Genomic DNA, 10,041 nt, shown 5'->3' on the forward strand with positions numbered 1-10,041 from the left:
CAACAAGAAATCTTCTGGATCAGGATTTCTTTACTACTACTTGAGTAAAAATATATCAAAGTAGTGGTACTCTTACTTCAGTACAATTTCTGGGTACTCTACCCACCTCTGTAAACAGTCCATCACATGATGAACAACCAGGCGTACACACACACACACACACACACACACACACACACACACACACACACACACACACACACACACACACACACACACACACACACACACACACACACACACACACACACACACACACACACACACACACACAGTAACTGGTTTGTATATGGATTAACAATCACTTCGGGTCTGTCGGGTCGGGACAGCAATTAAACACGTTCAGGTGAGTGAAGATGAAAGGAGAAAATGTCCAAATCCATGATTTAACTCTGAGGTCATCTTTTACTTAGACTTAGGCATTAATGTTGTGAATATGTGTGTTTTCTACAAAAAAAACAAAAAACAAATACAAATATAATTACAGGTCTATGAGAACTTACTACAGTGGAATAAGCATGAACTAGAACCTGGTTATTAGCTCTGAAAATGCCCATAAATTAACAATCATGTCCACCAGTAACCGACTAAACAAAGTATACATCATACAAACGTTCTGTTGAACCATTTTGGTTGGAAAACATGAACCACAGACTGTAACATGAACACAGGCCTAAAAGTCTCAATGAGTGATGCTAAATCGCTAACAGTTAGCTTCTCCAAACACTCAGGACAAGGCCCTCAATTATTACCTTAACAAATATTGCTGTGGGGCTCAAACAAAGATAGAGCACAAATAATGTTAGTCACTTCCAATAGACTTCCAACACTTTTAATGAACAGATGAAATAAGGTCCGTATCCTACCGCTGCCTTCCTACAGGCGGGCTGAAAACAGGCGAATAAAGGGCAAAACAGCTTCAGGACCTGGATGGACCGAGGACGGCCTCGTCTTTGTTCTGGTGCTTCAGGACCTGGATGGACCGAGGACGGCCTCGTCTTTGTTCTGGTGCTCTGGGACTCGAATGGACCGAGGACGGCCTTATCTTCGTTCTGGTGCTTCAGGACCTGGATGGACCGAGGACGGCCTCGTCTTTGTTCTGGTGCTTCAGGACCTGGATGGACCGAGGACGGCCTCGTCTTTGTTCTGGTGCTTCAGGACCTGGATGGACCGAGGACGGCCTCGTCTTTGTTCTGGTGCTCTGGGACTCGAATGGACCGAGGACGGCCTTATCTTCGTTCTGGTGCTTCAGGACCTGGATGGACCGAGGACGGCCTCGTCTTTGTTCTGGTGCTTCAGGACCTGGATGGACCGAGGACGGCCTCGTCTTTGTTCTGGTGCTTCAGGACCTGGATGGACCGAGGACGGCCTCGTCTTTGTTCTGGTGCTTCAGGACCTGGATGGACCGAGGACGGCCTCGTCTTTGTTCTGGTGCTTCAGGACCTGGATGGACCGAGGACGGCCTCGTCTTTGTTCTGGTGCTTCAGGACCTGGATGGACCGAGGACGGCCTCGTCTTTGTTCTGGTGCTCTGGGACTCGAATGGACCGAGGACGGCCTTATCTTCGTTCTGGTGCTTCAGGACCTGGATGGACCGAGGACGGCCTCGTCTTTGTTCTGGTGCTTCAGGACCTGGATGGACCGAGGACGGCCTCGTCTTTGTTCTGGTGCTTCAGGACCTGGATGGACCGAGGACGGCCTCGTCTTTGTTCTGGTGCTTCAGGACCTGGATGGACCGAGGACGGCCTCGTCTTTGTTCTGGTGCTTCAGGACCTGGATGGACCGAGGACGGCCTCGTCTTTGTTCTGGTGCTTCAGGACCTGGATGGACCGAGGACGGCCTCGTCTTTGTTCTGGTGCTTCAGGACCTGGATGGACCGAGGACGGCCTCGTCTTTGTTCTGGTGCTTCAGGACCTGGATGGACCGAGGACGGCCTCGTCTTTGTTCTGGTGCGTCTTCATGTGTGTTTTCAGGCAGTGGCTCTGGGTGAAGGCTCTATCACAGAGGGAGCACTCGTAGGGTCTCTCTCCGGTGTGGGTTCTCATGTGGACTTTCAGATGTTCCTGATTGGAACATCCTTTCCCACAAACGCCACAGACGAACTGTTTGATGCCTGAATGGATCTTGATGTGCTGGGTAAGGTGATTCTTATGTTTGAAGCAGCGCCCGCACTCGCAGCACTTAAAGGGAGCCTCGCTGGTGTGGGCTTTCATATGTTTGTTGAGGTTTCCCTGGAACGTGAAGCCTTTCCCGCACAAGGAACAAACAAACGGCCTCTCGCTGCTGTGAATCCGGAGGTGGCTCATCAGGGACTGTTTCAGTGGAAAGGTCATGCAGCAGATATGGCAGAGGAATGGCCGATCTCTCACTTCGTGAGTCTTCTCGTGTGATTTCAGCCCAGCGTCAGATTTGAAGCGATTCCCGCATGTTTCGCAGCTGTAGTGCCGCTCGTCCGAGTGCGTCAACATGTGCCGGGCCAGAGATCTGCGACTTCTCAGAGACTTGTTGCACATATGGCACTTGTATGCATCGTTGGCCATGTGTCGCTTCCTGTGAGCTCGGAGTTGGGACTCCAAACCAAAGGATTTTGGACAAATATCACACTTGTGGGGTTTATTTTCTATGTGGACCCATCGGTGGAGGTTCAGGGTATACTGGTTTGGCGAGCTTTTACCGCAAACGCTACATTTAAACAAATTGCTTCCTGCGTGCTTAGCAGCGTGACGTTTGACACCGTCTTTGGAGAAAAAAGGCTTCCCACAATCCGGACAGCTGTAGGGCTTTTTGTGACTGTGGATATGTTCCTTTAACTGGTCTACCGACTCTGACTTCTCTCCACAAGCTCCACAAACCCTCTGGGGGTCGCTGACATGCATCCAGATGTGTCGGACCAAACTTCCAAACTGTCTGTAAAAGACGCCACAAACCTTGCAAAATATTTTACCCCTCTCCTTCCTTTCCCAGCGGCCTTTGCGTCTCTTTTTATTGGGTGTCTGCAGTTCAGGATCCGAGTTCCTTTCATCTAAAGCCCGATAGCTCTCACTGCGGGGATCCGCGTTGCTCTCAGATTTGTCGTTGGTATCTTCCACACTGTGAATAACACTGCAAAGAAAAAGAACAAGGTTCAAAATCCTTGTAAATTCTTATTTCTTTGATGAACCGAGTTAAAAATCAGGACGATACAGAACTGCAGAAGAAGAACGAGGGCAAGAGAAAAAATAAAACCTCTAGAAGAAAATCAGAACAGCGAACTAGAAACCAAAAATCTGATGACAACTACCATAGAGACACGGCTGCAGGAAGACGAGGAGACAAAACCCAACACAAAGGTGAACATCAGAGACCAATGCTGTGGCTCTTAATGCTGCTAGAGGAGGAGAACGTGCTCCTTCAATGATGTTCTTGTGTGGGTGTCACCTGCTGCAAACACAACCAAGAACAACGTCTATGTGCTTCATTAGACAAAGGGTGAGTGTGTGGCTGCAGCTCTGCAACACCTCAATCTTCGCCCTGCGTAATCAAACATTCATAACCGAACGCAACCAGACGCTGGAGCCAGTTTATTGATGGGCTACAACTGATCAAGGGTACTGGCAGCCAGGCAGGTGATACCAGGCGAGGAGGATGTTCGGACAGTGTTAGGATGGAGGATAGGTTGCCTCTACGGGAACCTGCCACTGCCACCGTTCTCATCACGTTTCTGTGAAACAGAAGCCATTAATGACTCCTTCTGATGCAGTTCATGCATTACAGAGGGATTTTAAAGACGTATCGCAGGAGGATCTCATGTTTCTTTAGGAAACTTCAGGAATCTATAAAAAGAAGTCAAGTTTATTTATTTAGCGCTTTTCAGCAACAAGGCACTCAAAGCGCTGTACATGAGGAAAAATATTACAATGATACAGAAAAACAAATCAAATGACACTAATAATCCCTGGGAGTAATAATAATTAATAATCCTTCCAAGTTTACTGGTAATAAAGCATTTTATGCTAAAAGAAGATGATAATATTGATAGTTTCATCATTCCACTGAATTCTAACTAGTGAAGCTGAATCACTGGAACAAAACAGCTTTAATCCACATCTTCAGATGCTAATAATATGTTGCTTTTACTGGTACTGAAGTTGAACTAAGTAATAACCGTCCATTGTAGTCTAATTAAGAAAGCTGGGTCATTGGTGTAAGAGCAGCTAAAGTCCAAATTATTAATAATGTTTGGTTTTCGCTGGTAATCCTTCTAATAAAACTAAAAATCAATGAAAAAGTTATGAAATCACGAAATTAGGTGCAGGGCTAAGCGACACAAGGAGAAAAGATTTGGCAAGAGTGCGGTGGAAACCTGGGGGTGTGAATATATAACTACGAGTGTCTGTGCAAGAATTAGACTGTCACAGATAGAGGGTCATTGTCCTTGAGGAGAGAGATGGAAGTTTTCTCAATCGTCCGGAAAATCTTATCTGGGTCACAGCTGTTCGGGGGAAAGATCGCCATGTTTACATGACATCCAGGAGATATTTTGTCGATAGCCACTTAGCAGACGGTGCCAAGGCCACGTTGGGGCACCAGATTTAGAAAAAACAATGTTCTGGTTCAAGCAGTTGTGTGGATTTCCAACCACTTTAAGAGTTTTTACTGTTATCTCTCAATTGTAAATCCAAATATCCAAATTTCTGGGACTTTCCTACAGTTCTAGAGCGAACAACCTTCTCCATGATTAAATCCTTTCACCTCTGAGTCCAAAAGCCGCTTCCAGGCTACGATTCTGTTCAAGAACCGTATCCAGCTTGCAGCTTAGCTCTCTTAACAATTCAGTCTGAGCATTGATCGCTCTGCAGACTCCATCCAGCATCGCAGGCAGCTTCGGGATGCTACGAACAGCTCCCCACGTTTTGCTAATCACTCGATAAGTCAGGTAACCGCCGGCTCCAAAAAGCAGAAATCCTGTTATCAAAAATCCAAATATATAAACGTCTTCTGCTTCCTCAACGACATCGTAGTCAAGCACACAATCTTCCACTGCTGCTAGGAATCCATTGTGTATCCAGAGAAGAACGTACCAGCTGGGAAAGAGGGTTCTCCTTTACCCCGTCTTCCCGTGGAAAAAATTTGATCAATTGTGTTGAGAGACCAGCTGACCAAATTCATAATTTGCAAGTTTGGAAGATATGTAAAGTGAGGCTCTGAGAAAAACACAGACAAAAGCAGATGCAGAAGCAGGCAAGAGGGAGGGAGAGAAAACGCGTGTCTTCCACCGAGATCGAGAGAGTATCAAGAAACAAACGAGGTCATTATGAAAAGCCATTGTCCTTAAAGGAAAGGTCATACATGTCAGATAACAGCTGCTCAACCAGCTCCGAGAAATTCTCAAAAAACAACAAATACCAGAAGGATCCTGTCAGATCCATGGCTGGCGGTACTGGAAGAGGAGACGAAGAAGAAGCTGTGATCAGTGCACCTCCTGGTGAGGAGTGGTACCTCTTCATCATGACCTTTACCTCCAAAGAAACCAGAAAACCTCAGTTTGAGTTATCTTCAACTGCTCAGCAAGGCCCAGAAGAATCAGGCCTTCTCCTTGGTCCAGGCCTGATGAGAGGTCCTCACACGCCTTCATCAACATGAAACAGCGGTGATCTGTGACATGGAGAAAATGTTCCACACAGTGATCCTGACCATCTCCGCTCCTCATGGTCGGAAAATGGAGACCTGTGAGAGCCGCCTCAGGAACACAGAATGTCAGAGCCCGTTTCTGGAGCTGTCTTCTCCTGGATGCTGAAAACATCTAGCCGAAGACACCAGCCTGGCATGTCCACTAGGAGCACAGCTCATCACCAGAGATTTCTACGTAGAGTCACAAGTGTAGAAACAGCTTCAGGAGGTATGTGTGCTGAAGACCATCTGCAGCTGTTCTGAACATCAAACCATCATCAGAACCTGCAGCAGATGTCAAAACAAAGAACCTTGATACACTGAGGGTTCACTGGAGCATAGAGAAGGACTTCTTCACCTTCAGCATCTCACTGAAGGATCAGCTTTCCACACATAGAGGAATGTTCTCCACGGTCCCATCTACAGAGAATCCCTCAGGATTTATTGACCCCATTTCTTCTAAGAGGAAAATCCACACTGTTGGGACGACCCACTGCCTCAACATCCGACACCCTGGTGGGAACAATGGAAGAGAGATCTGCTCAACCTGGAGCAGGTGTTCCTGCATCCTTTGGAAAGGGAAATTCATCATTCCCCAGATGCCAGAACCAACAACCACATGTTCCCGTGGAGATGTTCACTGAGCTTTCATCACAGGAACATCTCGAGTTTGTGAAAAAGGTTAAGACTCGGCACACGAGTGCTGCTCACATTTAAGTCTTTCAGATCTTCTGGTCAAGTTTCCTTCTTGGAACCGGGCTGTCGGGGCTAGAACACGTCTCCGAGTCCAACACTCACTCCACTGGCAATGAAAGGCAGAGGTCCATCACCTAGAAGCTCTCCAGGCAGCGATGGTGGGCTCAAGCTGGGAGAAGGACTGAACTGTTCAAGTCAGTCGTGTTCATTCAAACATCCCAGACAGCATCACGTCACCAGAGCAAGGGCTTCACAATGAATGAGGTCTGATCTAATGGATCCCGGGGCTGAGCCAGTTGCTTCCTTTATCTGCAGGAACCTGAGGAGACCTCCTGATGGACAGAACTTAGTGATCCACCTAGAGACCCGATGGAACCGTCTCCGCCTTTTACACACTGCAGCACGGATTGTTTTGGTCCTTTCCAGACACAAAAGATACGGTTTGCTTCAGCTGTCATGGAGATGTTAGAAGATCTGTCCACAGATGCCTTTAATCCTGGATTGCGCTGCTTTATTGCACCTAGAGGCCACATGAAGCAGATTAGATGTGTCCCAAAGAAGTGAAGCCAGCTCTACAGGAAGGCAACACTGAGACACTGAGGTTTGGTCTTCAACACTTCATGCAGACCATGCTGGAGGAGTGTAGGAGCAACACACAAGAACTGTGAGGAATGTCCTCAACTCCACATTGGCACTTTCCCCAGGTGGACTTCATGATGCTTCTCTGAGGACTTTCTTTTATGACGCTGCAGCAGTGGTGAATAATCGTTCTTAGAACCTCTCACTCCTAATCATCTCAGCACCTCAAAGACCACTGCACCACCTCCTCCAGGCGACTTCAGCAGAGAAGGTTTGTATGGAAGGAGAAGGTGGGGTCAGGTGTAGTCTGATTTTAGACATTTTAGAAGTAAACCTGTTAAAGACCTGTGATGAACTGGAGTTTAGGGAACCACTCACCTCTTGTCACTGCTGGTCCTCTTTTTCCTGGTTGGTGTCTCCAGTTCATCATTTGGCTCCCAGTCCTCATCTCCATCTAAGCCCCCATCTTCATCCTCTTCATCTCCACTGAAGTCCATGTTGCTCTCAGCCTCTCCCTCCTCAGTTTGGAGGTCCTGTTGTTGGGATGTTGAGCTAAACAAAGCGTTCTCGTTGCTGCCGTCTACACGTTGACCGCTGCTGCAAAGGAGGAAAAACATGTTTGGTGCTCGAGTGTCGAGGATTAATCAACGAATCGGACTGAAAGATGGTTGCTGCTCCTCTAATAATTAGAAGAAGTTGACTCGTTTATAGCAACATAATCCTGTTGCTGCAGCCAGGTTTCTGTGAGCCGAAACTGTGCAGCCAAAAGGATTTCAGCCGTCACTTTTTACACCGGTAAGTTGTTATGATGCGTAACCATAGCAACAAGTATGACTTTAACAACAGCGAGCATCTGACTGACATCTGAATGGATGAACAGCGATGGATGGATGGACGGACGGACAGGTGGGACAATGGATGGATAAAATCGTCATTTTGTGATTTTCAAACTATGAGGTTTAGTGTTATTATCTGAAACGTTACCATAGAAGAAGAAGAATCTCTTCTTCTCTATTAATTCACCTCATGTGGAGCTCAGTTTCTTGGTTCTTTATGATCTCAGGGTCAACAGTTGGAGATTCAGGAACCGGATATTCTTCACGTTCCTGCATCTCTTTCTGAAACACAGAATTAAATCCTCATTACTGTTTCAGGTTTTCTCCACAGACACAGAATAAACTTTTATTCTTTAAAAATCACTCGGTCATCTGACAGATCTGCAGCCTAACATGAGCAGAACCAGTACGAAAAATGTAATAGAAACCGACTTTATGTGGTTTTAGCTGCTGGTGTCTAATAGCAACATTTAAAAAAATGTTCTTGTTCTCTGCCTGAAACGAGGGACAGACTCCACTCGTCTCTTCATCACAGAAACCACACGGAGGCAACAAGGCACCTCAGACTAGCCTTAATGTTGCATTAAAAATGTTAACAAATAACCGAGACTCAGTCAGAACCTTGGGGCGGATGTAGAGAGCTGAGTTTCCGAGTGATCTGATGGCTGTGGAGATCTCCTCCGGAGTCAGAGCTTTTACGCTCAGAGGCTGCAGCTTCCTGCTCTTATCTGTTGTGAAGATATCAAAAGGTTTCCCAGCAGCCAGCTGAGGGAAGGTGGACCTCAGCAGGTCCAGGAAGGCCGCCTCATCTAGACCATGAGGACATCCCAGGTCCCAGACTGGACTTTTCTGAAACACTGGAACAGAGCAAACAGCTTCTGGTGAATCTGCTGGACTGGAGCTGGACTGATGATGGGCCAGACAAGCGGAAGCATTTATAACTTACCAGAATTTGAGAGCACCTCGGTCTCAGACTCCTCCAGTATCCGGATCCTGAGATTTAGAGGGTCCTGGGTGTCAATAACTGGGGATAAATGGCGCCTTTTATTTCCAGGCTGAACTGACCTGCAGGATGATTACAGAAGCCTTCTGATTGGCTGCATGGGTCACAGACTTCAGTGGTAATATGTAGTTGGGTGGATAGAAGAAGCACCACCCATCAAACCCATCAGGGTAAAACATTTTTAAAACTACAGTTGGTAAGAGAGGAGCTGCATGTGTGTAAAGCAGCAGACTGCAGGCTAGCCTCCAGAGATGATAAATCTGATATCAGCTTGTTAGACTCTCAGTGATTCTCTATAAACAGCTGAACAGAAAACTGATAATAAATAGAAGCCATTTTAGGAGCAGTAAAAATACTTCTTCTCTGTTTAAACATGCATGTTGATCATGTTGAATATATTTTTGAATAATTGTCTAAATTCGTTGATACTTTGGTTTGATTCATCCTGAGAATCTTAAGTTTTCATACCTCGAACATTTGAGTAAATGTTGAACTGGACTGGAGTCGTTACAGCCCTGGGATCTGTTACCTTGGTGGTACTTCATAGTCTGGGTCCTTCGGGTCTTCTTGGACCAGCTCGCAGATTGTTGCTGGATCTTCAACCTTCTCCTCATCCTCAGAGTGTTTCCCACGCAGACTGGGACTCCCAGCTCCGTCTACACCTGGACCCAACAACAGAGTCTGGTTCTGATCTCTGACGTCTTCCAGCATCTTCAGTCTGGTTCTAGTTGGGTTTTTTAGATGAGCCCCCACCTGTGTTCTCCATGAGCTGCTGCTCCTCTTGTTCTTCACCAACCACCACCTCCTCATGGCTCTGCAGATCTGGGAGAAGCTCCAGTTAGGTCAGTCACAATCAAACATCTGATCAACATCTCAGCTTCATCTTGACGTTAAATCTGTAAAAACCGAGCTGCTCTGACTACCTTCAGTCCACCACTGACCTCCTCTGTGCAGTTTGACCTGAGGCTGCAGGAGCTCCAGCTGCCTCCTCTGGCGGTCGATCTGCTGCCTGAAGCCCGACGCCTCCTTCTCGTAGTCGGTTACGGTCCTCTCCACCACCGCTAAGATCTCCCGGGCGGCTGTGCTCAGCTTCTCGGTGATGATTCCTCTCAGTATGTCGCTTTTAGACATGCTGAGTGGATCGGAACCGCTGCTGCTGCAGAAAAACATGCTGTATTTTCTCTGTCACGATACAAAACTTTTTCACGTTGCTCTCACGCATCTACGTCCGTTTTTTGTGCCGCAACAGAAACAGTCTACTTCTTCTTCTTGTGTTTTA

General features: G+C 46.9%; 1 protein-coding gene and 1 long non-coding RNA gene across 4 annotated transcripts; both read right to left on the reverse strand.

Moving 5' to 3' along the window:
* Positions 1-385: 385 nt before the first annotated feature.
* On the reverse strand, positions 386-1,187 carry LOC124881333. The gene is made up of 2 exons (XR_007041617.1): positions 1,068-1,187; positions 386-973 (listed from the first exon to the last, which is right to left on the reverse strand). It is a non-coding gene; the product is annotated as an uncharacterized LOC124881333 (long non-coding RNA).
* Positions 1,188-1,566: 379 nt separating this feature from the next.
* On the reverse strand, positions 1,567-10,041 carry LOC124881300 (zinc finger protein 436-like). 3 transcript variants are annotated; one of them, XM_047386849.1, is made up of 8 exons: positions 9,704-10,041; positions 9,516-9,584; positions 9,292-9,424; positions 8,706-8,824; positions 8,381-8,616; positions 7,947-8,041; positions 7,302-7,520; positions 1,567-3,101 (listed from the first exon to the last, which is right to left on the reverse strand). In XM_047386849.1, the coding sequence occupies exons 1-8, from the start codon at positions 9,930-9,932 to the stop codon at positions 1,907-1,909; spliced, it is 2,295 nt and encodes a 764-aa protein (XP_047242805.1). In that variant the 5' UTR covers positions 9,933-10,041; the 3' UTR covers positions 1,567-1,906. The 3 variants fall into 3 exon arrangements, with proteins under 3 accessions (XP_047242805.1, XP_047242804.1, XP_047242803.1); XM_047386848.1 differs by having other exon boundaries at positions 7,302-7,517; positions 9,686-10,041; XM_047386847.1 differs by having other exon boundaries at positions 9,686-10,041.

This window comes from Girardinichthys multiradiatus, chromosome 14 (genome assembly GCF_021462225.1).
Source record: "Girardinichthys multiradiatus isolate DD_20200921_A chromosome 14, DD_fGirMul_XY1, whole genome shotgun sequence".
Taxonomy (NCBI): Eukaryota; Metazoa; Chordata; class Actinopteri; order Cyprinodontiformes; family Goodeidae; genus Girardinichthys; species Girardinichthys multiradiatus.